The sequence below is a fragment of the Poecilia mexicana genome, unplaced genomic scaffold (assembly GCF_051168715.1).
Source record: "Poecilia mexicana isolate PSO_F unplaced genomic scaffold, ASM5116871v1 scaffold_16, whole genome shotgun sequence".
NCBI classification, from domain to species: Eukaryota; Metazoa; Chordata; class Actinopteri; order Cyprinodontiformes; family Poeciliidae; genus Poecilia; species Poecilia mexicana.
Genome location: NW_028263385.1, coordinates 27,411,495 through 27,439,390, shown reverse-complemented (window position 1 = coordinate 27,439,390; position 27,896 = coordinate 27,411,495). Strand labels below are relative to the sequence as shown.

Genomic DNA, 27,896 nt, shown 5'->3' with positions numbered 1-27,896 from the left:
TCAGTGTACCTATGAAATATTGTGATTTCCAGCTGATCATTACTGTTCATTTACCTTTTCAGTAGTTGGTGACATAGTAAAATGTCATCGCTCTGTCAGCTCCTTCCATTAGAGGAAAACTCCACCCACTCAGCCTCCTCACCAATTCTATCCGGATCGCCCGCCGGCGGACTACCAACGAACAGTCCACTGTTGTCACGCTTTGACCAAGAGGATAGAAAGTACGGATTTCCAAGCTGTTATTACGTGTTTATCTATTTTTCTTAGAATTTTCTGAATCAAAGCCGCTTTAATTAGACACTGAATCTATGTATTTATTACTATTATCAATTTCTTCCTGGGCGCAAACCTTCTGAATAGCTGAAGACATGTCGGTGAAAACACATGGACTCGGAGTCTTCTTAGAGCTGAGAAAAAGGCTTCAAAGTGGACTGCTCGTTGTTGGGTAAAGGAATATTAATTTTTTAAAACATTATCAGGAAGTGTTTGGTTTTATTAAGTTGCCATGTTCTCTGCAGCTAGGCTAGCTGGCGTTAGCTAACTTAGCATGACAAAGAAACAGACCAGAAAGGATTCACTGAGCGATATTGCAGATTATTTCAACATTAAGACTACATGAAGACCTTATTTGGACGTAATAAATATTAAGTCAATACATAATTCTTATTTAAACCTCGGTCTAACTTTACTTCAGTGTTTTAGACTTACTGTCCTGCAGTTTTCAGACGGAAACGTGCTGCAGCACACCTGAATTAAATGACTGCATTATCTCCTCATCAGGTTCCGTAGCGGCTTGCTAATTAGCCCTTCATTTGAGTCAGGTGTGTTGGAACAGGGCAGCAAACTTGACAGGTGGTCTAATCTTTGACTTAAAGTTAAACATTTGAAAGGTTTTACAAGGAAATTACAATATTATTTATTTCGGGGATGAATTATGTTGTTTTTAAAAGTTTATTAAGACATAAATGTGCAGGAAAATATTGTGGTAGTTTTCATCAAGCTAAAACGTGAATTGCTAAGCATCATTCATAATATCCCAAACAGAAATCCGACCCCCGTCATACATCACCTATAGAAGTGTGTGGCTGCTGTAGACAGGCTGCCATTAATCCAGAATTTCACAGTTCAAGTCCAGCTCCTTCCATGTTTTTAATACGTGCAAACCTCTAATAATAAAGGTTTTACATATGAACAATATGTGACTTAACACCAAATGTATGAATAATTTCATCTTGAAGTCTGTCTTGGATTCATGTTCAACAAAAGCTATTCAATTAAATTTTAAAAACTTTTATGAAGACACCTTCTGGACATATTGTATTAACTTGATTTGCAATTATACTAGAAGTGTAATCTGCTTTCACCTGTTAGAAAATATAATCACACTATATTCTGTGAAAATATGCGTCACTTGGGCCGAATTGAGATCTCAATTGATTGCTTTATATATATTTGCTTTAATATAATTTGTGCCTCACATTAATCAACCAACTAACTTATCTTGTAAAGTTTTATCTACTTTGACAATATCCAGATGTGTTTATGCTTTTTGTTTGGGTGTGATACCATAGATTCAGTTGGATTTCAGCATCGACTTTGACTAGGCCATTCTAACCATAAATATTGAAGCTTTTGCTCCATGCTTCCAGTCATCATCCTGTTGGAAGGTGAACCTCTGCCCCATTTTGAAGGAAACACCTCCCAGAGCATTTTGCTGCCACCACCACGTTTCACTGTCGTTAAAATGTATCTTTAGTGTGTCACTTACTGCTTTTTAAATACACTGAAGTTTGTGTTTGAGACAAAATATAGAAAAGTAAAAAGTGCATAGATACTTTTCAAGGTACTTTACCACGTCATTGTAATCTCACTCTATTAGAAATAAAATGACTGTTTGAAGATGCATACAGAAACCATATTCGACTTAATGTTACTTTCTTTCTCTAATAATACTTGTTGAGAACGCTCCAGTTCTCAACTAGCTAGTTTTTTTTTTTTCGAACGTAGTTGAGCGCTGAGAAATTGTGCTTGTAATGCGCAAAAACACCACTAGATGGTGCCGTTGGGATTTAAAGAGGAACAAATTGAACCGCTTGGTTTTGCCTCTTTCTATGAATGTGTAGCTACAGTTAAGTGCTCAGTAGTGATATTTGTTGTAGTTGTACAGTGTACGGAAGAATATAAGGAATAGCTACAGCATTAAAAATAACTATGAATTTATCATTTATATTTAAATAACAAGGGTGCAGTGTTTATTAGTATTGAGAGATGAAGGCATGTCCTCTCTACTGGAAAGGTCATCAGCAGAGGGTAAACAATCTGGAATGTAATTGATCTGGACAAGATTTCCACTTGATCTTATTTGCAGAAATCTCTGTGTCAAAAACGAAGCACAGATGTTTTGAACAAGTGTTGCATTCTTTTTCTCCCCCTGCCCTCTTTGAGCTAATGCTACTTATTAAAATTTTGTACAGTTTAGGTTTTTCATGTGCTTGTAATGTGTGTACACTGCTTTTATTTACCATCACAAACATTCCTTGGAGTAAGAAAGCACACAGCTCCTGACAGTCTTGTTGGGAGGATGCCTGATTTGTTAAGTCCAAGGTCAGATATTTATAGAAAGTGTCATTCAACGTGATTATAAGTTGTTGAAGCTCAGAAGCAATATTCAGTGATGTGGTTATAAATCGGCCTTCATTTATGGAGTACTTTTCAGACACGAGGACACCTAACTGGAAACCAAACAGCAAAAAGGAAAAAACAATGTTACTGTACAAAAAAGTGTAGCTAATAAAGGTCAGGTTGGATTGAAGGAATTAAAAAATAATTATGTTTATGAGGAAGAAGAGAAGGAGACACTAGGGAGAAATATAGAAAATATAAGAAGCACAGAGTGAAGATTATAAGTATTAATACTGAGCTGATTGATGAAAATCTTAATTTAATTAATCGCTCAAGTCATAAAACAAAATTTCACAAACAATATAATTAGACTAAGACTACATAGTCAAAGTCTGATATATGTTAAAGTAGTAATAAATTATCTTCATTTATAATAATTCCCCCAAAGAAAGATCAGTCACAGAACGATTTCAAAGATAATTTCACTCTGATCCATCCGGTGACATTTTATTTGTCTTCTTTCGATTATAAAATGTTGAGAATAGTGAGAAATGAACAGTCAAAACGGGTCCACTAATGGTGATCCAAACATCCCTCTTCCCCCACTCCAGGACAAATGTGGCCGGAGGTCCTGCAGACGTGGCCGTTTCCGTCGGAGGAGATTCCTCTCTGCTCGTCCGGACTCCCAGAGGAGAGCTGAGCCTCGCTCTCCCAGCAGGGGTCGCCTTCGAGACAGGGTCCTGCATTCACACACCTGTGGGTGAACCCAGCGGAGAGGAGCTGCACTTCAGGCTGCGAATCACGACAGAGCGGAGCAAGCAAGGTGCAGTTCAGGGCGGCTCCGGCATCAGCACGGCTTCCTGAACCAGTGGAGCAGATCGCTGATGAACCTGTAGCAATTAAAATACAAATCTTGGGCAAATTTCCTACTAAGTAACATTATCTGAAGTTCTTAAACTCCAGTTTTTTGTTGCCCTAACAAGGCAGGAGAAAGTTACAGCAACAGACCATCGGATTGATTCCCCCTCCTCCAACTACCTGCCATCTCATTGATTTTGTACTCGGTAGCAGAATGTTAGCACCGTTCCAACCAATCTGCCCTATTTGTTTGCTTGCCGCCTCCGCAGAGGGACCTGCCAGCATGATGGAGACTCTCAAAGCGAAAGAGACGTACAGCTTCCACTGCCAGGGCTGCACCACCCGGCTGCTGGAGGACAGGTGAGGGAGAAGACGGGACGGCGTATTTTTTATTTATTTTATTTTCATTTCATTTACAGCCTCCTCAGCAGGAAGAGGACCGGTTCTTTATGGATGATGCGGCCCGCCCTCAAAAGCGATAGTCTGGGAGAGCAAAATTGATAGATGGCTCCTGTGGGGTGTTGTCAGCCTGGCTGAGATGGAGTCATGCAGTGTGTGTGACGTAGACGGCCGCACCACCAGCTAAAAACAAACAGTTTTTTTGTAGGGGTGCATCGATATATTGTCCCCGATGATGATCATGATTAATTACAATGTTATTTTGAGACCATTTTTAAGTGATATATTGATAATGGCATCATAATGCAATATCGACCTCAAAAACCAAGAAACTTCAATTTTGTAACTGGAAATGGAAAATGTTTCAAATATCCAAATTAAACACAACAGCAAATAAAATGGTAAATGAAACAGGAAGAAGAACCACTTACACCCAAAACTATCAATACAATGGATTATGATGTCTCTGTAAGCAAAATTGACCTTAAAAAATGTGTATCATCAGAATGAAAATTGAGTTTATGTTAATTTATCATGTAGTTAATTGCTTATTCTGACAAGTTTACATGTGTGCTGCTAACAACAGTCACCCCTCTGTGGCCATTTTAGCGACTCAAAATCAGCGGCTCAGGCTTTTTAAAGATCAGTGATCGGCCAGAAATCAACAATCCTAACTAGGATCCATCCATCCATCTTCCCACTAGCCGGTTTTCTCTTTCAAATCTTGAAACCAAAATATTTGCCCAGTCATGTTTGAAAAACAGTCCATGAAAAGTGAATGAACAGCAGCCTATCTACAGTGGTTTTTCTGCTGGATGGTGAACTTTCACCCTAGTCTCAAGTCATTTGCAACATCTTGCAAAATCTTCCAGTATTGAAATGTTTTTGGATTAGAGGGCCACTGATAAATCGGCCTAATTCTCTTAATTTTGAGATATTTAAATGTGAAACCAATGTTATTTAGCAACTCGTCTGGCAAAAAAATAGTTATCCATCAAAATCAGAATTGGCAAATCAGGCTTTGTAAAAATTGGTTATGAGTGGCCAGAAAACTGCAATCGGTGCACCTCTGTTTATTTTTATCTTTTGGGAGTTTACATGGACTCTGGTGTTACTGCACCCTGAGATGAAAATGTCTGCCTTCTGTCTATGTTTCTCAGCTGCTGAATACTAAAAATAATTGAAAAATATACATTTTGAGACAGTGGTGCTTCCGATGGAGAGTGGGAAATATATCAGTTAAAAATCATGTGCTCACAAACGGGTCAACTATCATATTCGGTGTGCTGTGTGCACTGGCTCAGAGCTAATTCACTAATATTCTGCCCTCCAAAGAATTTTAATAGAAGACACGATGCAGTCAGATGTTTAGCTAACTTAATTTACTGATTATGAGGCCTTGCAAAAGTATTCACAAACATTTTCACATTTAGTCTCTGTACCACCACAAATGTTAATGGATTTATATCTAACTAACCATAAAAACTTAATCGGTTTATTCTTTTAGAAATGGCTTTTGCAACTGCCCAACTATATAATTACAGCTGCAAACCTTTTTGGGATTATCTCTACCAGTTTTCAAATTTTGAAACCAACATTTTTGTCCAGTCATGTTTGAAAAAGAAAAAGTCCAGATGGGATGAACTGGGCAGTCGTTCATTTATGGTGGTTGTCCTGCTGGAAGGTTAACCTTCTCCCCAAACTCAAGTTTTATGCCACATCTTGCAAGATCTTCCAGTATTGCCATGTATCAGGATAAGCTGTGCACCAATAAATCAGCCCCTATTTTTATCAATTTTGGGAGGTTGGCGATTGGCCGATTCTTGGATGTGAAACTGATCCTCAAAGGTCTGAAAATCAACCACAGTCATGAGAGGATTAGGCACACCTCATGTACCGATAGTCACCCACTATTACTAACTTTGCAAATTCCCAACCTTACAGACAAAAAAAAATCATTAGCCAAAATCGGAATTGGAGGCTCAGGCTTTATAAAGGTCAGTGATCGGCCAGAAAACGACAGTTGGTGCCCCATCTTCCCCTTTCTCTTGTAATTAAAGAAAACGATCGCCACAGCATGATGTTGCCTCTGCTCTGTTTCACTGTGTGGACGGTGTGTTCAAACATAATTCAAATTTAGCCTCATCTGAGCAGGTCATGTGTTTTTTCTTTACACTTTGTTGTAAACTGCAAACATTCATTCTTAGTATTAAGTTTCACGCCTTCTGAAGGAGTCGTGATTTCCTTTTTAACTACGATAAAACCAGAATCAGTCCACTGAACGTCTCTCTCGGTTGTGTTTTTCTTGTTTTCTTTCGTCCAGAGTATTCTCACGAGTTCTCCCTCTCCCCAACGGCAACTGGAACGCCATTGTGGACGACTGGTGTTGCCACCCGGATCCGTTCGCCAACAAGAAGCTGCTGCCCCGAGCCGAGGACTGTCTGCTGGGGGACACCTTCGTCCTGGTGGCCCGTGACGCCGGCTGCGACCACACTCTGACACAGGAAGTGAGCTCTGCCGGCGCTACCGACGGTCAAGATCCAAAGGTGAGACAGCTCCAGGTGACATTGAACTTCTTTGTTTTTGAGGGCAACAAAATGGAAAAGTTGGAGCAGTGCGTGCCTGTCGTCTTCACAGGCACGCTGTCCTCAGACTGCTCTGCCAGTTTAGTCCAACTCCAGCTCCAGATGAAGATTGATCTCCTCTTTCTTCCATTAGTCATTCCCCGCACGACTCGCGTGCTGCGTGACTGCAGCTGAAAGGAGCTGGAAAGTAGTTTCAGTGTCTGCTGCGTATCGTCCTTTCTCTCGTTCGGAAAGCAGCAGCTCACTTGTGATTTTGTTTGTGTGCGCAGAAACCCTGTCACCGTTTGGCCCTTGTCTCCTGCGTGAGCTGTTCGTCGGTGCTGGGAGAGGCTGTCGCACCAGGTCTGCACCACTCCTGCTGGTTTTATTTTTATTTTCTGTTAAATAAAAAGGCCTATCGGCGGTGCGTCAGAGACTTTTTTGTTTACGACGCTGTATCTTCTAGGGACGCTGAAGCTGTACATCACCCAGGTGGTGGTGCAGCCCGCTGTGGGAGATGGAAGGCCTGACGCTTCACTGAACAGGCACGCTGCTGCTTTTTGTTTTTTATCTCCCTTCTTCATGGTGACACTTTAGAAACTCTGGTTAGGAAAATACAAGGAAACAAAAGGTCTGTTATCTTAGGAAGACGAACAGACTTCCTACAGTCTGGAAATGATGGAGTTTTATTGAAGCACTTTGAGGGTCTGGATGGAAATGAAAACAGAAAATATTACTGAGATATATTCATTCACTATTTATTCCTTTCTTTCCTTCCATTCTTTTACTCTTCTTTCTTTGTTTTTGTTTCTTTCCTTCTTTTTTCTTTCTCTTTCTTTCTTTTTTCAAGTCTTCCTTCTTTCCTTTCTTCTTTTCTCCTTCCTTCGTTTCCTCCCTTCCTTTCCTCCCTTTTCTACCTTCCTTCCTCCCTTTCATTCCTTTTCTTTCTTCCTTCTATCCTTCCCTCCTTTATTCCTTTCATTAACCCTTCTTTCCTTCCCTCCCTCCTTCCTCCCTTCCACCCCTATCCTTTCTCCTTTTCTTCCTTTATTCTCTTTCCTTCCTTCTGTCTTTCATTTCTTCCTTCCTTCCATCTTTTCTTCCATTAACCCTTTCATTCTTTCATCCTTTCTTCCTTCGTTCAGTCCTTCCCTCCTCCATTTCTTCCATTAACCCTTTCTTCATTCACTTCCTTCCTTTCTGTTGTTCACCAGCATTCCTTCTTTCCCTCCTTCATCCCTCCTTTCCTTCCCCTCTTTCTTCCATGTGCTCACATGACTGACAGATATAAAATATCAGGACTGATGGAAATGAATGAACTTGTGTTTTTTCTTATTTAGATCTTCCTTCCTAGAGAAGACGGTTGCTGCCCGGCTGCTGGATCTGTCCAGCTCACTCAGCTCCTTCCACTTTTCTCTTCAGACGCCTGATGGGAAAGTCGTCTTACTGGTAAGACGGTGGACAGAATGAGGTATAATGTCAGTGGCAGTAGAATTGGTCAGTTCCAGTACACCATCAAGCCACTCAGCTCTGACCACATAACGGGGCTCAGTGTGCTGAGCAAGCAGACTTTATCAGGGAATAAAATTAGAAAGGGAGCCGCCACTGCCGGAGCGTTGCCAGACTGTAATGTCTGTTCATTCAGTCTGACCTGCTTTACAAATGTGTTGCTGGCTGACAGCGAGTCATAAAAGCGCTCTGAGACTCAGGCGACCAACAGCACTATAATCAATCTGGTGTGAAATTGGATCAGATCGGGGCAGATCTTTTTACAATAAAAGGTATATGTTCTAGCTTTATGGGTTTCTCTGAGTCCCAGAAAAAGTTTGAGACTCATGAGACTATGAGAGAGTTGCTACAACACACTATAACAAACAGCCAAGTTATACTGCTATACATTTTCTTTAATTTAGTCTGCTTTTGTGAGTCAAATGCTGTGCTCCTTCCTTCAGCTCTGGCTGCTGAACGCAGACTCCATCATCGCCTCAGTCCCAGAGACATGCATCAGGGAGGGGGGCTCCAGCGGCCCCCCCGCTTCCCTCAGTCCATCACTCAGAGCTGCCAGAGCCCTGAAGCTCCTCTACATCAGCTGTTCCAGCGCCAGCACCCAGCAGAGAGAGTAAGTGAGGATGCTTAACACGTCCTCAGGCCTCATTGAATCTTTGTTTTCCTCTTCTTAATCACGGCTCTTCGCCTCCTGGATCACCCGCTCCGTCTTTACCCGTCACCAGATGAAAGATCGCAGGTGGACAGATTTTATTTCCTAATGGAACACACTGCGCTGTTGTTCCCTGTTCATTATAGCATCTATTACTTTTTGCAGAAGCACTTGCCATCAAAACCTCCTATTCTCTTTTTTTATTATTATTTGGCTCGAAATAGTATCATTAAAAGGTCTTTTTATTCCCCGTTTATAACAAAAAGACACAAAACCAATTCCAACAACCTTAGATGGGAGATTTACACAAGGAGCAAGGTTATCATAGTTAACTAAAACTAACGAAATAACAAAAAGTGAAATTAAGAAAACATTGTCATTACCTGACATGAATAAAAGCGGCAGTTAATGGGGAAAAATATAACCATCTGAAACTATATCATACCTTTATAAAACTAATTAAAACATATTGAAATTATAGCTACAATATCCTTCTTAATATAGTTTTAGTGCTTGTGAATCTCTCAACTTTTAGAAAATTATCAGTTTTCTTGACATCAACGTTAAAAGGTATGTTTTCATCAATTACAAGTAGACCTGGGCAATACATCAGCAACAATACATATGTTGTGATAGACACATGTGATCTATATCAATTTTCTGTAATTTCACAAAATTCTGATCAAAATTCTGCACAGCATTCTGGGTAATGTAGGCAGAGGAAAAAATTCATACTCAACCTCTCACAGTGAACTTAGCTATATGGGTGGCATCAACTAACTCACTCTCTCTTCTGTTACCTAGCAACAACTCAAGTAAGCTGCACAGCAGCAGTTTCAAGTTTTGCCATCTTCCGTCATAGCTGCTTAAAAATAAAAAAACAACACTATGGGGTGAAAGCTGTGGATAAACAAGGAAAATAACGAAACCAGTTTGACATTATTTCACATATTTAAAACAAAAGACTAATAACTATTAATATGGACTGATATGAACACTTATATTGTGATACGTTTATCAGCTGTATCAATATTTGTAGGAAGACACAATCACAATAGAAGAACATTTTGAGGATAAACTACGGAGTAGAACAGCAGACACTTTCTTTCTGTGGCAGAACACTTTAATTTTTGTTACAGAGTTGTTGCAATTATAACTTTATGTGGTCAAAAGCAGAGTTCAAATGCTCAAAAGCCTGTGCAGCTGTTGACAGTATCATCGGCGTAAAAATGGACAGATGCGTTTGTGTCTGGTACTGTTATTTATAAATTTAGTGAATAGTGTGTGTTCTGAAACTGAGCCTTGAGGTGCCAACCACATCCACAATGCCAGAAAGGGATTCAATAACTTTAACACTCTGCTTTTGATGATACAGATAAAAAATGAACGAGTTGGAGAGTACGGTGTGTCGGACCTAGATTAACCGTATCAGAGGCCTTCAAAAGGTCAGTGAAGAGGGAACACAGCAATTCTTAGTGTTCAATGTGTGCATAATGACATTAATTACTTTCTGGTTGCACTTTCTGCCTGATAACTTTACATCCACCACGATGGTCAGAAAATTAGTGTTGTAATGAGTTGACAGCTACAGAAGCCTTAGTAATGTTCCTTTTTTTTGTTTGTTTATTTTTTAAACATTGTCCATCAACTGATTAGATTAAATATTTTCCCCATATGTTCTGGGAATCTCTTCCTTTCACAGTCTGTGTCCGGCAGAGCAGATCTGTAAGCACTGTGAACTTGGGGAACACCTGGATTGTCTTTACCGCCAGATATCTATAGGAAAGCAAAAGAAAGATGTTGCCATATCTCCCGGCATTGTTTCAGCTTACTAATTTGATGCCAAAGGACGGTAGCCAAATCTTGATCTTATGTATAAAAAGATGACACATGATTAAAAACAAAAATAGTCAGCCAAATAAAATAAATATAGAATATGGAAAAGGTCAGAGAAAAATCCATAGTGCTGAACCTTTGAAAAAGTAAAACTCTGAGAATTGAGACTGTTGTTACCCAACACTGAATGCAGTTAAAACTGCAGGGTTTGCTGCCTACTCTCGTCCAGCCCTTTGTTGTGTCAGTTCATTTTTCTGTGAGACTAATGTTGTGCGTTTGTGAGAATTAATAGTTATGGGATCCATTCCAAATCTATTCTGGTTTTGCTAATTTACAGTTAGACCATTTATAAAGGCAAGATGTTGCAAAGAAATGAGCACTGCTCAGTTTGCCTGATATTTTTGGGCGAAACATTTCTTCAGACTCGACCACAGACACTTGAGACAGAATCCTGAGCAGTTGCTGCAGCTCTCACAGCAGTTTTTTTTAAGCCAAGAATCACCTCATGATAAAGACGAACCCAGCACATTTTGGGGCCGATTTTATAAAGCTAAATTGAGTTTAAAAATTTGGATTTTTCTTTAAGAAATGCATTTCTTACATTTTGATAACATTCAAAATGTTTGTTAGCTTTTCTGTTGTAAGTCAGAGGTAAATTTTTCTGCTAGAAGTAGAGATGACATCCCTCTGTGTGTGAGAAAGAGAGAAATCCCTGAAAAAACACGGTTTTAATTTTAAACAAAAGCAAAATGGACATTTTAAGCAGTCCTTAGAGCGCCATATTGCCAGTTAGCATCACAAATAAATCTGTGTGTGTTGGAAGATACAGACAGCTACATTCACTCAAGAGATTTTCAAAAAGGTTGCTAACATTTACATGCCCAGCAGAGATGTAAATTAAGGATGGACCGATTTGAAAATCGGACCATCGCCGATATCGATTTCCGATATCAATATTGCTAAAATCGATATTTACCGATATTGTATGTATTTCCCTTCACATTTGACATTGTGTAAAAGTTACAACACCACCTATATAGCTTTTCTGCTTCAGTATTACATTCCCATAATCCTGTGCTGCATCCCCATCACATGGCCAAACAAATACCTCATGAACAGCTTGTTCCACTCTTCCTCCTGAAACACAAGACGACAACAAGATGCAAAATTGATAATAGTGGCCCAGTTTTGCTCATTGGACCAATATTTTTAATAAGGTCTGCATAAGCGTCCTTTATGCACCTAAAAAGGTTGAAACTAAGATGACCGAAAGAAGCAAAATTGCAAACTTCTCTCTGTTCTAGCAGTCTGAATGAACAGCTATCTTCCTTCTGACTTCATTTTTATAACCACCTGACTGATACTGAAAACGGCCAACATGGCAGCAACAGTCTCCACACTGAGGAGTGGGTGTTGTTGGTGCAAACTGGTGGTGTTTGGTTGTGGTGCGTGTCGGTTCAGATTGATGAGTGTGCAGGCACAATGAACCATATGAGGAAAAACACTGTCCCATTAAAACTGACTTAATAAATCAGTCTGTTAACAAAATCACCCTTCAGTTCAGCTTGTTAATATTTCCTTTCGGCTTGACTGCATCGCTGAGAAACATTTAATAAAGACAAACGCCCGACTGCTAATTTATTTAGTTTGGTGAATATTGGGAGATCTGTATTAACTAATATGTAGCAATGTTTTATCATGAACTATTCAACCTTTTCATCTTTTAATTGAACGTAACGTTTGGAAATGCAATAATTAAAAATGTCATTTGAAAAAAGCCTCTTAAATTAGGATTCTTTCCCTCTGTATTCAAAGTACTATGGTGGAAAACAAAGTCTTGTGACAACTCTATTACATTACCATCACTGCTCCAGCGTTTTGCTTGCCCTCCTCGGATGTGTAGATGAATTCCTCAAGATCAGTTGAGAATTACCCGACTAGAAGACGCTTCCACCCTCATTATTTTCAACTGAATCAGCACTTAACATCCCTCGTCACCTCCCCCCGTCTCCTCCGTCTCTCTCATCGTCCTCATCTTCCCTGCAGCCAGCAGGCGTGAAGACAGAACACGGAGGTTTTGTTGTTTCCTCCATTTTGACAAGCCCACCGGCTGACTGACAGAACGGGTAATTACTTTGAGACAAAACTTCGCTATAAGAGAAAGCGGTCTTCTCAGGCAAAGCGGCGCGCCTCACGTTGAGTGATGTGATTTACTGTAAGAGTTGAGTGACGCATGGGAATGTGAACGCGCTGGATGCTGGGAGACGTACGGCTGTTGCAGTCAAACTTTGACATTCTAACTTTTCACCTTCGTGCTCCAGCTCCTCACAGAGAAAGAAATGCTCATATTTGCAGCTCAGCGTCTTGTAAATAGCTGTTCAGCTCCCGATCGCTCGAGTGCGACGGTGTGTTGATGTGTTTAAAAGAAACATGGCTGTCTTGATTTGCAGAGGGTAACAATAACATATGTTTACTCTCCTTCACCTGACTGAGTTGTTCATCTACCAAGCTTACCGATATTTTCTTACTCAGAGAAAATCAGTAAGTGACACATTTAAGCTGCTGTCTGATTTATTTATTTAAAAAAAAAAGACTATAGCCACATTTAGGGTTGAAATGATTAATCGAAAGAATTCCTTATTGAGATAATCGTCAACAAATTTAGTAACTGATTAATTGTTAACTGGAGTATACAAATTTAAAAAATTGCCCAAGCTGCAAATTGCTAAGGGACTTTTATTGATTACAGGATATCTATAATAAATTCAAACATGTTCACGACGTTCTGCTTTAACGTTTACTGCAGTTGGCTTGGAATAATTCCACCCTAAAAATACAACGGGGATTTCATGTGATTTCTTGGCTTTCTCTTTTTAATACATTTCCAAAACACTCAAAAAACATTTCCACATTGTCATAATTGTGGGCAGAATTTTCTGATAAGGTATTAATTTAAAGCAATTTGGAATAAGGCTGTAACATATAATGTGTGGAAAAGTGAAGCAGTGTGAATACTTTCTTACTTTGTTGTGTGTCGGACATGCGCAGAAGCTTTTCTTCGGAGTGTTTTGATATATAAAACCAGCGTGAGAATGTGGAGTTGATTGATGGCCACATCTCCAGATTATAACAACCCTTACATTACTCAAGACGTCATCATTTCACCCCAAACTTTTCCTAAATGTCACCTCCTTCTCCCACTTTCCTGCAGGTATAACTGACTCTTCCATTTCCCCTCTACATAATTTACTAGCATCCTTCATCACTCACCTCTGACAGTTTAAATTAAATGTTATGCCTGGGGAGCTGAATTCCCCCGGTGATGACGGCCTTCCTATTTGGGATATGGTCGGATGCAGTCGGCTGCAGCTGGGGGTTACAGTATGTCTTGTTTAAACTGCCAATAATTGGCTGGAGAATCAGTGAGCCGGGGCCTAAGTGGATTACTCTTGTCACCTATGGTAGAGGCTCGAGGAGGGCTGAGTGAAGTGCGTGTCGTCGTCTTTTAGCGCTTTGCAAAAGTATTCATACCTCATAAGCTTCTTCACATTCTCCCACAATTGCAACCACAAATCTCTTGTATTTTGGGTGCATTTAAGTTTATGTTCCTACACAAATTAGCTTGTAATGGTGATTAAAAAAACAACCTAAAATACAAAAAATCAAATTAGTGAATAAACAGCAACATGGCAACCTAGGAAAATGGGCAGCTTTGTGATGAAGTTACGTTTATGGAACAAAAATGTTATTTTTTATTCTGAATTGGCATGTTTCTGTTATGCAAATGTATTTTTCTAATTCCAAATTTGCACAATTATAAGGTTAATAGAAACAGTCAGTGTGTCTAAAATGAGGATGAAAACGAGATATAACCAGAAGCAAACATGGAGAAGCAACATTCAGCTTCTATGCACCACAAATCTAGAACAAACTTCTAGAAAACTGCAAAACAGCCGAAACACTGAGTTCCTTTAAATCAAGACTAATATCCCACCTGTCTAGAGCCGCTTTTGAGCCATAATTAATGAAACACTGAGTAACATGTATGATTTGTATTGATGTTTTTGACAATGGCACTCGATAAAATGCAATGTTTGTTCTCAAATTGTTGGCTCTAGGATGTTTATGTGACTTTTTATTTTTGTGTTTTTATGATTGAAAGCACTTTGAACTGCCTTGTTGATGAAATGTGTAAATAAACCCGAATGATTGATATAAAGTTGGAGATTTGTCAAACATTTGCTCTCTTTATAAACAATACAATATACTGGGATATTTAATTTTCCCAAAAATGAAGCTTAAGTCTGCCCAACAACTATGTTTCTTATGTTGTCCTTTGAAGTAGTTACATACCTAAAATTAACTGATAACCTACTGTACGTGATCTCCAAAAACATCAAACAGCCACCGTTTAATTTGTAATTATAAAATATTCCACTTCTTGAAAGCTATAACATGAATGTATCTCGTGAAAACTCATTTGTTATAAAAGTACAAATCATCTACCCAGTAATAACAGTACATTATCTCATGCTACTCTATGCAAACACTCTGTCTGTACTAGTGAAGGTTGAATCCCATTGTTCTAGGGTTAGGGTTTAGGTTTTTACTCTTGCTATCCACTATAGTGCAAATTCTAATTATGCCTCATTTTTCTCTGTGTAAACTAAGTTGAACTAGCAGACTGAATGAGACTTCTGTGCTTCGTCTTGGTTGTGTAATGCTGATTCGCTCACAGTAAACCCCAGATCCTCTATGTTTGTTATTTTCAGGATTGTTACTAGTTGGGAGGTCAACTCCATCGGACACCCCATGGTCCTGCCGCTGCAGGTGTGTGAGGAGCTGCTGCAGGTGATGGGTGAAAGCAACTCCACGCTTCCTGCCTCCATGCGCTGCATGAGGTCCTATGAGGTGAGGCGTCTACAGAGCCTCCGATAATGACTGCAGCATGCGGCGGCTTTGCATTATCAAGGATTTCTTTTAATCTTCCCAAAACTTTTGTAGCGAATTGATGTTTTGAATCCAAAGAGACGCTGTGGGTCGTCTCATTGATCTTTATCCTTCTGTAAGAAAATCTGTTTTTAGCTGACAGCAGTCACTTACTCGCTCTGTTTTAACCTCCGGCAACTTGTTGTTTTCTGTACTCAGTGGTGCCTGACAATGTTTTCGTCCTGCCTTAATTAATTTCATGATTCAGAACTTTCACTTTGCAGTTTTGCTTTGGGGATTAAGTGGAACAACTGTGAGTTTTTACTTATTTCATCTCTTTTTCTGTACGCTTGCAATTGTGCTAAATATGTTGAGTTAATCCGAGTTGCGAAGAAGACCCCTTTTGACTTGATAATAGTTCAGTTTGCTGACATCTCTGCTCTCAAAGCTGTTTTTAGCTTGGTAACGGGAGGGTAATTAACACTATTATCCTCAACTTCCTGCTCACAATGTGAGGAAAGTAACTCCTACGCTTTAAAGTTTCCTTTCTGCTGAGTATAAAAGGTGGAGTGGAGACTTATGACTAGCTTCATAATGCAGTTATAACTAAGGCTGGACAGATTGCAGTTACCTCAGCAATCGCTGATTTTTAAAAAGCTTGACCAGTTGGTAACAGTGGGGTGACTATTGTTAATGGCGCATGTGCAGTTGTGACCTGATAGGCTGATCTACATAAGATAAGATCAGTTTCACATGTGAGTATCGACTGATTACTCGAAATTAAGGACATATTATTAAAACTTATTGAAACTTCCTAGTTTTTTCATAGCGTTACACTGTGTTCAAAACATTCACATTCAGAATTTTATACCTTTTTTCAATAAAAAGCAACACATTTCCTTCCATTTCCATATTCACAAAACATAATCAATATTTATTGTCATTGTTATGGTAACAACGAAATTACATTTGGGCATCATCTGACAAAGGTCAAGTGCATAAAGTCCAAAATTTGAGCTCTGCTTATATTTGTAAAGGAACTGACCTGTCTCCTTATATGTTAAAGCTTCCTAACAATAACTATCAATGATTCAGCCTGAAAAGAAATGATCGTCACCCATAGAAATCGTCGGACAGTATTCTGATACATCATGAACTCTGATGCACTGCTGATGTCAACAAACTAGTTGGACACAGATGCTAAACTTACCCAGATCCTGGTTCAGTTTGTCTGACGTAGAAAATACTCTTCTAGCTTCTTTGCTTTAGCATCGGAGAATGAACTTTTGCAGTTTCCATCATATCTTCTTTTCAGACATCATTGCTGCAGTCACTCCACAAATAAGACAAAGATTTGTAAAATAAATAAATAAATCTCTTCTCACTATTCTGACATTTTGCTTGTTACTTCTTTGGAAGCACCAAGCTGTTCTTCCTAAAAATTGCTGCCTCATCAGCTAACTCGGCATTTAGTGAGGGCTGGCTTACACTCAAATTTTAGCTCTCATCTTACACTTTGACATGTCTACTTTCCAATTTTTAGATTCAGTAATGTCTTTTTTTTCAAAATTACATAAATGAAAAAGTTATTTTTACAAAAGCAACACAAATCAGCAAATAGGGGAACTGAAGTAGTCTCTGGGGGTGACCAGGTTCCTGCCGGTGCCATATCTGCTACTTCTGATCTATGTTGTTAAATTAGTCTGGAAAAGAAGAACTTTTGTTTTATTATTGTCATTTTCTGCTGTTCTGGTGTTTTTTTATGACGGGAGGAGGGGGTCTCCTCCCTGAAACGATAGAAAAGCAGAGATGGAGCACGACAGTGTTGACTGAGAAACAGTGAGAGATGAACTGATGCAGTTCAGCACTTCCTGATAGGAGCTGCATGCTGTAATCTAGAAGCCAGATTGTAGCCTGAGATGGACTGGAAGTGTCTTGAGAGATGCTGTTAAGAAAGTGCTTCAAACTCCTGGGTGACAAAGGTGGAGGACGAGGCTGACGAGAAGATGCAGTAGCTGGTGTCTGGATATAAAGAGGCTGAATAGTCGAAAAGCATTTTAAAGCTGCTTTTAATCCAATTAAAATATGCTCCGTTTGTATTTCCAACGTTTTAGAAACTTATTATTCTCTATACATCATCAACATGGATACCAAGAAAGGATCATTAATATGAAATAGTTTTATTGCAGTTGAAATAGAAAAGGTTTGACTTATTAAGAGTTATGGTTGTAAAAAAAATGGCATAGCATCATTTCTTTTCTGAAGCTGCAACGAGATATCGGATTAAAACACCAACAGGCTTCATTTATTCATTTTTAACTAAAGGCTGGCTCACAAAGCACTATCAAGTTTTTTCAGCATGGTGGAATATGTCTAAATAGAGTGCTTTAGGTTCAAAAGCCTATATGTACGTCTGAGACTTTTTTTTCTTCTTTTTTTGTTGAAGTGTTAATCAAAGTTTCTCAGAGTTGCCCTGCTGTATTGAGTCAACATTTACAGAAAACTCTTGCTGAATTCTTGCTGACAGTTTGTTTTATTACATAAGCATTTAAGAAGTTCTTTCCACTTTTACATAGTTTTCTTGGCAGCATTTGGGATCCTAGTCAATACTGGTACTGCTTGAACTGGATTCCTCCACACTGAACAGATATAAATATATATATTTTTAAAGCTTTATGAAGATTTATGACCTCTTGCGTTTGTGTAAAAATCAAAACAGGAACCTTTTAAGTACTGTTTTGGGATCAGGAACCAGAGTGACTAAAACGAGGTAAAAAAAATTGTGATTTGTCAAACATTTACTCTGTAAACAAAACAAAAAAACTGGGATATTTAAAAAGTTTTAATTTTTCAGATAAAATCTGCTCATGAATTGTGTATGCTGTGTTGCCTTTTGAGTCGGTTGTATAGTTACACGCCTCATATTAAACAATACTCTAAAAATAAGTGATCTCCAGCAACATCAAACTGCCGCAGTTTTATTGGAAATTATAAAATATACGACTGCTTGATTAGTTCTACACAATGTATTGTGAATATATCATGATCAGGACTATTTGGAGAGCAATAATTATTGACCAATATATTATACAAATCCTGAAGTTGTATTTTTCCTTCTGTTCAGCATTTAGCCACAGGAGTAAAAGTCACATGAGACATAAATGACATTGCCAAAAAACTTAAACGTCACATAGACTAGGAAGCAGATTAGAAAGAGGATAAAAAAGAAAATTGTAATATATCGCACTTGATATCATTGTAATATTTACCGATATTATCGCCATCACAAGATTTTCTAATACCATGCACCCCTGGTATACATCACACCTAAATTTAAGAACTTTAAAAAGCATCTATGTAAAAACAGTACTGTCTCATGCTAACCTATGCAAACACTGTACTAGAGAAGGTTGGCCAAGGATCATGTTGTTTTGGTTTTTCTTTTTAGTTGACATGTTGCCATACACAGGAATTGCTTGGTAAGATGTCTAGAATGACTCTTGACAATCACTTTGCTGACCTCACATTTACCTCTGAGATGTGATGCAGCATCATCACAGGTGTTAAAAAAAAAAAAACTACATCATCGAACACGGCGGTAGCACCACGGCAACTTTCAAAATGCTGTCCGTATTCAATGCAGCACTGTAAATTTTAACCCAGATAACATGAGCAGCTGCATTTCCATTACAAATGTGCGCAAAATTTTAATAATGCCAAAAATCACAATTTTGCAATTGTGTTGTTTCCATTAAGAAAGAGACAATTAAAATCACACATGAATAAATTTATTCACACTACAAGTCATTAAAAACATGCCTCATCCTCTTACCACTTCCATGTCGTTTTCTTCATCTTCCATTAGTAATAACAGTTGTTGATCATGTTATTTTTGTGATGTGAGAAAGTGTTTCCATTTCAGCTTTACAAAATACACTAAATTTGATGCAGCAAAAAGAAAAAACACCTCATCCTTGCGCAAAAACATGTCAAAATTACTGTTTGAAGTAAGCAATTTTATTTTTCTAATTCCAATTTGCACAGTTACACGGTGAATGAAAACGACTCTTAATTACACGTAATCATAAATGTTATGTGTGTCGCATGACGTGTTACAAAAAAACCACTTAGGAGCATTTCTACACTCCAAAATGAAAGGGCAAAGTTAGAAGCCACAACTGTATCATCATCCATTTAGTGCTCACTGGGGCACTATGACATCAAACCAGAGCCATACCTAATGATGTTGGTACCACTTTCATCATGACTAGTCTAAGTGTCTGCTGTTTGAACTATGCCTCTCAAAAACTCGTGAGCGTGTTCATTTCACAGAATGTGGCCATTGTTCCCATCAAGAACATGTTCATAATCATTCCTCTGGTAGGTCAGAATGTCTCAAATGAGTCCTGCAGCCTGAGAAAGATAAATCCTTTTATATATGAATCTAATGTTACTGTAATATCCTTTTTTTGTTGTAAATATTAAAAACTGTACATGCTTCGATGAACATCCACAGCATCTCCTCACCATTTTCTCTATGAAAAGCTACAGAAGCCACCCACCACAGCCTGTCCTCTCACTGCGACGAATCGCTTTCTGCAGGGAGAAAAACGCTGACCTGTGCCAGTTGGTGAGTTTTTAGTTTAATTTCAGCCCCAGTCGGTGTCACGACCGGGCCTGCAGAACGTCTGGGTTGCTGCTCTCCTCTCGCCACCGCCGGCGTAATGGGCTGCAAAGTAGATCCAGTTCAAGAGCGTCGCTCTTCTGGTCAGGGGAGAATAAAGAACGGTGCCTGTCTTCCTCCTCCACCCACACTCACTCCTCCATTAATCTCCTCATCACTCCCACGGAGATGTTAGAAACCGGGTGATTTACATTAAAGAGATGAGCAGGTGCATCCACAGATTCTTTGATTCTTCTTCTTTTTTTTTTTTTTAAATAAATGACCTCCCCCAACCTGCTGACATCTAGAACGATTGTTCACGCAGCAACGTCTAACAGGAATTCATCAACTGAGCCGTGGGTGTTTGACGCCGTCCTGTTTCACATCAGTTTTTGGACCCGAAACGTCCATCAAACATTTAAAGCACCGGCCACCTCGCCGCTTTGCATGACTTCGTTTGCATTCCTGATGGGAAAGTAGAAGCTGTTTAAGATGTTAATCTGTCACCTGATATCACAGCTGTTTATCACCTACTTTACGTTGGTTTCTTGGCACACGGCCTCGTCGCAGCAGCAGATGGAGTGGTGAAACAGACGTTAATAATGATGGCTCAGTTCTTTCATGTTTCCGTGGAAACAATCCGGCATCGTGCTACCTCAGCCAAGCACAGCGAAGTCTATCTAGAGTCAATACAGTTGTATTCAAACTAGTGATGCACCGATATGAAAATTTGGCCAGTGGTATAAACAATATTTACCGATTATATATTTTCCCCATCCATTCAACATCAAAAAATAAAACTCAGGGTTGTTGATCATTAAGAAATGATGACCAACCTGAGAATTATGGCCCCAGTTAGGAATAAACATATAAATAAATTAAAGACTGAGGCGAACAAAGTAAGATGTAAAAAAATACATCTTACTTACCATACTATCAATCAGTCAAGTTTGTTTGCATGAAGGCAGGAAACGGGCAACTCAGAGTGCTTTACATCACAAAAACAAAAAGTCATAAAATCGTGCTACAGTCACCAATTGACCAACCAGTAACAAATACTGCATTTTGTCAAGTGACATCATCAGAATCATCAATCCACGTCAAATATGTTGGTCAGTCTTCTGGTTTTTATGGTTCAAAGCAGTTGGGTTTTTAGCCTTGATTTAAAGGAACTCAGTGTTTCAGCTGTTTCTTCAGTTTTCTGGAAGTTTGTTCCAGATTTGTGGTGCTTAGAAGCTGAACGCTCAAAGAAAGAGGTTGGAAAATGGCATACACTGTATGGCATAAAATTAAATTAGTATTTAAATTTTATATTTAATCCTTTCTTTTTTTGTATTTAATTTCTTGTTTTTAATTTTGATATATTGTCACCTTGCTAAAGTAATGGCTTAAGTACTCTTTTGCAAAAAGATGATATAAGTGGAGGGGGGGGGAATCACTTTTGGGGAAAAATTGACCTAGGCCGTTACTTTAGGAAGGTGACGATATTCATTTTTGTTTTATTCCACATCGTTGTACATTCTTTAAAATGTATTACCGTTTTAAATTGCTGTAGATTTATTCTCCTCCCAATAACGTTCCAATTCCTGTCCCTTTTATTCATCTCCCACAACTACTTTCCATTTTTCTGTTTTGCTGTTGTCATATGTATATATTTTTTAATGCATAGAAAATATTTGTTCAATTTTTTATTTTTTCATTTTCTTTTTGGTACATTTTTTGCACAAAAGCCACTATATTTATTTCTGTAGCTAATGTCAGTAGCTGGTTAAAGGGAGTTTAGCTGATCCAGACACACCCATCGATGCAACAACGTAGCATCATGTAATTATATAGGCCAGCAGCCTTATTATCTGTTTCAATGTCCTCTTCCCCTGTTCCTTTAATCGAGTTCTGCTTGTCCTCGCCCGTCTCGGTCTGTTTCCTCACATGGAAGGAAACATTCTCCATGCCGCCTGCCAAGGTTGAAGTGTTTTGTTTGATAAGCACCAAGCATCAAAGTCTGGGATCGCTCACCTCCCTTTACCAGCAGCCCTTTGTCACTGTCTCAACACCTTTAATACCTCGGACATTAAATAACCACCTCCCGTTTGGAGGAAGAAGGCATCAACTGAGGGGGTTTTGTACAGATGGAAAATTAAAGTAGCAAACACAATCTGCACTAACAACTAGATGTCTTACCCCCAACATTTTACTGGTGTTTCATATTTTATCAAATCAAAGATCCAGAGCGCCCTGAAGCATATAATGTTCAGTTTAATAGGCTGACCTACAGTCAGAAACCCTGAAAGAGCTCAAAGTTTGTATTTCACAGTTGTAAATGCATCTGAGAAGACTTTTTGTGCATCTTCTCATAAGACTGTCATTGATTAACAAGAAGGGGGCGGGAGAGACGGACTGTAAGCAGGAGAACTAGCTTTGTGTCTGCGATGCTTTAACCAGTCACCCGGCTTCTGATCTTTTCAGTTTGTTTATGGCAACAATAACTTTCAGTCCAAATCTGGCCCTCCACCTCGTTTTCCACAAATTAATTTCAAAATCCCATGACTATGTGAAATGTAGGAAATTTGCCACCTCAGAATGAGAAGCATTGTCTGACTGTTTCTCCAGATTGTTTTGAGATGTTTCATCAGTGAGATCAGTTTTGAAATCAGCCATGGTGTCTTGCAAAGTTGACATAATCAGGTGCTTGTGACTCTGAACACACCACCCCCCTAATTACACATGCTTGTGACATTGTCATGATGTGGGAGAGAGCAGAGATGCTGGTTGGTTCTTGAGAACCGACCAGCATCCCCTTCTAAATCCTTGTATTTAGAAGGGGAAAGTTGGAGAGGCTAAAACTTTCCCACAATTTCAAGGTCTAGTCAGAACAGAACCTGTTAGCCTAGCCTTCCCTCTCCTCTAGCAAGGAGCAAGTAGCATAACCTAGCCTTCCATCATAGGCTAAGCTATGCTGTTAGCCTAGCATAACCTAGCCTTCAATCTGCTCAAGTAATGGGTTGTTAGCCTAGCTAGACTAGCTTAGTCGTGGTTTTTATTTATTTTTTGTGGGTCTTTTTTGCTAGGAAAAAGTTTGAGTCGCACACAGACATCTTCACTGCGTTCTGTGATTTGAGAAGCTTAAGGCTACTGGTTACAAGTTGCTACTATACCTTTGCTAACTAGCTAGCCATTTTTTTTGCACCCATCTATCATGGTTTAGGTGCAAATGTATGGACATTTAGCTGGATGACATTGGTCTTTGCCACTGCCTCGCCTCATAAAACAGTGTCTTTTGTTGCAGGTTTTCTCATTGAAGGATTATTTTTTAAATTTATTCTCACAGCTTTCCCATTTTAAATCCAGTTTTTCATCTAATAATAGATCAACTCTCTCCTGTTGGTCCCTCCCACCTCTCTGCTGCCCAGACTCACAGGCCTCTGGTCTCCCACTCACCCCCTCTCGTAGACTCCCTCTGTCCACTTCACCTCTAAGTTGCCATTTTGTATCATTTGTATGAATTACGGTGGATGCGCCTGAGCGGTGAGCAGACACTGGCACAGGGACGGAGAAGACAGGGCCTTGAGTGTGGCAAATGCCCTCATCCATCATCCCAATATAGAGCCCTCAGTGGAGCGCAGCCATTGTCTGCAGCAGGCAAACACCCAGGAAGAGCAGATGGAGGGAGAGGACGGCGCTGAGCCCGTTTATTTTTCTCGCCTTTGTTTACGAGAATGTGTTTTTTTGAAGTTGGTTAGATCTCTACCATCTGTTTTTTTTTATTATTATTATTTCTGAAAACGAGTCAATTCAGATATTTTGTTGCTGTCCTATAAGTAGAGGAGAGAGAGAGATGCAGTACTCCTGAGCTTTAAGGGAGGTGTTCAGGAAGCATTTTATTTTTATTCTGCTTTCTGAGATTTGGTGAACTTCTTCCTGTCTGAACTTGAACTTCTTCCATAGGTGGCGTACCTGAGACTATGAGATCTGAGGGCACACCTAGAGACTGGCAACTCTACTGAGTGTTTTTGAAGAGAAGACGATGCCCTGCTGCAGCTGACAAAGGAATTTCTGAGCTTCAGTGTGTCTTCTTTTTTTTCTGTAGGGATTCAGCTCAGTGTGGAATGCAGAAGGTATGAGATATCCTGAGCATGGTGTGGTTTTCATGTTGAGACATGATGCTTCCAAGACTAACATCCTGGCAGTAGTAAAACTTGAAAGACTTGAGTTTTCTGAGAATTCATCACTTCACTGTAGTTAATATTTTTTTAACGTGTATGTACAAGTTCTTTTTTTACCATTATAATAAACATAGTCTGTTTTTTTTAACAAAAAAAGTTTTTGATTTGCTAGAAAGGAATGTTTGTGTCTGTGTGGAACTTTGTTCTTTTACTAGGCTGTTAAAGTTTCTTGTACTGGCAGATCAGTCTGGGAGTTGATGGATTGTTTTCCTCAATATGCATGTAGAAGTATATGATTCATGCTGAACACCTCTTCAGACATTAAGTCAGGTCACATCTGATTGCATAGCACCTTTAAACAAGACAGTTCAAAGTGCTTTACATGATAAAAAACTTAATACACTAACCAATTGTGAAACAATGACCATTACATTTTGTCAACTCAAAATCATCAAGAAATAATCAAGGATATGTACATCAAATATATTGATCAATGCCGCAGTTATTATTAATCAAAGGCAACTTTAACCAGGTGGATTTTATAGCCTTTGATTTAAGGAAACTCTGAGTTTTGGGCCTCTGTCTCTGTTTCTTTACAAAACTCCACCATCAGGAAGAGTCACAACATTGCTGCTCTATTAAAGTTTTTACCAGCGTTGCACTAAGAAGCAGCTCGTATAATGAGCTCAGTAGACGAATGATGTGCTAATTGCTACTGGCTAGTCTGAAGGAGGTGAGTGGAGAAGGGCTGCTCTGTGAGGCGGAAGCTTGGAAACTGCAAGAGTTTTGTCCTCGACGGTGGAGCTAAGTCCCCCCCCCCCCCCCCAAGCGTTCTGCAGAGCTGAATGGTTGCCACAGGAGATTAAAGGATTTCTCAAACATCTATAACAGAGTCAGGGCAACACTCCTGGTATGTTTTTGATGATGGAATGGCATAACATGATGTAAAGCTCAAAAAAGTTGATTTTATGTAATAAAATCAACTTATTACATGCAGTTAACTGCTAGCTTAAAATCAACAAATCTAGTAAAAGGACCTTCAAAGTCCTTTAACTAGATTTTCTAGATGTCAACCAAAACGTGACCACTTGTTTATCATTGCGTTGGCTCCAAAAAAGTCACACCAGCTGAGAAAAAGCTCACAAGCCTGTTAGACACACGGCTGGATCTCCCCCTGCCAAAACACCCCATGAACACAGCATCCAGTGCGAACAGTTCTCTGAAAAGCAGCGCCGCGTAATATCTGCCTGCTCGTCTATTTTTACAAGGTCCTGGTAGGAGCAAGCGGGGAAATGTCTACTACTTGACGGCGTGCCTGGATCTGCTGAATGCTGATGCAGCAAGTGACAATTACGTGTAAAAATACAAAGCGGTGGAGCGACCACTGAGGCGGCAAAGCACAGAGTGAATTGGCTAATTAACTACATCTAACGCCGAAGCGTCAGGGGCTTCGCATTTCCTCTCGGCCCTTTCTCCACAAGTGCAAATGAAGTAGGCTCTAAATAACCCATTTGTTTCAAGTCGGCTGAGCAGGAGGAGCAGCGCCACATTACTGGCTGCTGGTGTGTTGAACACACTGGCAGACACAAGTCACCCTGAAGGCTTCTCCAGTTGCAGGCTCTCTTTGTCTGCTTCCCTTTCATGATAGACACCAGAAGCGTCAAATTAAAAGTTTTTGGCCAGCACGCTGCCATCTGCCGACACCGTGCGGCTCATTAGCCTTTTCATACAGTACTCTAATGAAAAATTTCAGCCTGAGTAAAGGTCTACTACACATCCTGCCTAAGTAATTACTCCTCCATGCTTGGAAGACTTTTTTTTTTTTTTTTTTGCTTGCCCTTCTTTTACACATTTGGCGGATGTGCAAAAGCAGCAGAGTGGTGATAAACCGCTGTGCAGTGTATTGCAAAAAAAGTTAGAAGAGCAAAATACCATTTGGATAAATTTTCCAGTTTTTTTTTTTCCTTTGACTCTTACGTTTGAATGGACACAAATTTAGCCATTCGGTTTTAAAGACAGCAGTACATGCAGTTAGCTGCTAGCTTATTAAGCTTATTAATGGTGAATGCTAACACATCCTCAAACTAACTGAACCACAAACAGAAAACTAGGAATGCTGTGGGTTTGTTTGACCAAAAACAACAGTTGTAAAAATCAGTACAAATAGTTCGGTTGCGATAAATCTCCAATCCAACCAAAGGTGAACTATTTGTGCTTCAGAAGTTTTGTATGTTTTTATCTGAATTCAATGACCGACTGTTAATTTGCCGTGTCATTGCGTGAAGTACTTTTGTTTATGCGTCCAGCTACCTTCAAGCATCAGGTGCTTGTAATACTCAACTTCACCAACTTTTTACAAACGTTCAGCAGTTAGTTTAGAGCGCTAAAGGATGCTAACTAGTTAAAACCTTCAAGCCATCTCAAAGATTTCTTGTCTGTTGTAATCTCACAATCTCATGGTATTCTCCTTTGCAAAGTAAATAAACCAAGGACTTAAAAATAAAATCTTATAGTCAACATCAATGTAAGCCTAACATTGTTAAAACACTGAGGCAGGAAACATTGAGGAAATTTACACCATCATCCTCTGAAAACTATAAATGCCGGCAGCGAATTGCCAAATGAGCCGAACATTTATGTGTTTGAATGTTGCATGACAAGAAGTGAGAGAACCACCAAGGTCAGTAAGCTATATACCCCGAGGAACTGCCAATGTCTGTGCAAAATGCATTGCATGCCATCCAGTCACTCCATCCTCTCAGTCCCAACCCAATCAGTGAACCAACCACCAAAGCAGCAATGAGATTCTTGGAGCCCCGCTGCTGGAGGGGCTAATAACTTTGCTCTGAAAATTAAATAAGCTGTCAACAGCAAACATATTTCACAGGTTCCTAAGAGATTTTATTTTTTACGGGAAGTGATACAGTTGGTCGACTGGAAAAGATTTTCATTGTTCCTTAATCTACTTCCGAGAGGCAAACTTTCTACCACTCCCAGTGCTCAGACTGGAAACACAATATTTGACTTGAGTTCTTGCTTTCACCTGTTTCCCCGTGTCACGTTTCCCCCCTGTCCCTCCGTCTGAGATAAATGTTTAAGGAAACCACACTTGACACCACAAATGTGAAATGATCAAGTCTATGAGCACACAGTATGATTTTCAAATTGGATTTTCCAGCCCTTTGCCTTTACTAATGTATTTGATATTATTTTTGGATTAAGCGTGACAGCGATGTGTGAGATTACAACGTGGCCAGCGTAGAAGGAAAGATATCCTGTTGGGAGAGGTCAAGCCATAAAGCTTGTCTCATCTCAGGGAGGAAATGAGGCATTAGATTGAGTTCCTGTTTTAGTCACCCAATCCTAATGGGTCATCTATCCTGAGGATCTTGGAGTCATTTTGAGAAAGACAGATGACAAAATGTTTGCTCTTGCCTTTTCCTGGCAAATAAGAAAAAGACTTTCCGAAAGAGTCGAGAGTTTTCACACCCCGGCTTTTAAAAAGGGTTCAAAGGGTTATAATCATGTTAGAGTTAATGCCTTGTTTTGACTGTGCCCTTTCATAGTCAGTTTTTTTTTTTTTGTGTAACGGCCTTTTAAAGTTTAGAAATCAATCAACTCCATTATGCTTAAAAGGATTTTGAGTAATCTCATATTCAGGAAGTGCTTGGGATGAGAGTAGACTCCGCAGAGTTTACGGCCAT

The 27,896-nt window shown here is 39.4% G+C and overlaps 2 protein-coding genes across 5 annotated transcripts in view; one reads left to right on the top strand and one right to left on the bottom strand.

Moving 5' to 3' along the window:
* dop1a (DOP1 leucine zipper like protein A) overlaps positions 1-786 on the bottom strand; it is a 32,306-nt gene extending 31,520 nt beyond the window's left edge. Inside the window, exon 1 of one of the 2 annotated variants that reach the window (XM_088013897.1) lies at positions 709-786. The gene's annotated coding sequence lies outside the window, so the exon portion shown is untranslated. Of the gene's footprint in view, positions 1-54; positions 142-708 lie in introns of those variants that run through there. The other variant, XM_088013896.1, reaches the window with a different exon arrangement.
* On the top strand, positions 136-24,371 carry ube3d (ubiquitin protein ligase E3D). 3 transcript variants are annotated; one of them, XM_014998004.2, is made up of 11 exons: positions 136-221; positions 361-445; positions 3,234-3,445; positions 3,750-3,840; positions 6,203-6,425; positions 6,734-6,806; positions 6,910-6,988; positions 7,784-7,892; positions 8,396-8,562; positions 15,210-15,348; positions 23,975-24,371. In XM_014998004.2, exons 2-11 carry the CDS (start codon positions 369-371, stop codon positions 23,993-23,995), a joined length of 1,191 nt encoding a protein of 396 aa, XP_014853490.2. In that variant the 5' UTR covers positions 136-221; positions 361-368; the 3' UTR covers positions 23,996-24,371. The 3 variants fall into 3 exon arrangements, with proteins under 3 accessions (XP_014853490.2, XP_087870026.1, XP_014853489.2); XM_014998003.2 differs by having other exon boundaries at positions 201-445; XM_088013900.1 differs by lacking the exons at positions 15,210-15,348; positions 23,975-24,371 and adding an exon at positions 9,977-10,032 and having other exon boundaries at positions 197-445.
* The last annotated feature ends 3,525 nt before the right edge of the window (positions 24,372-27,896 follow it).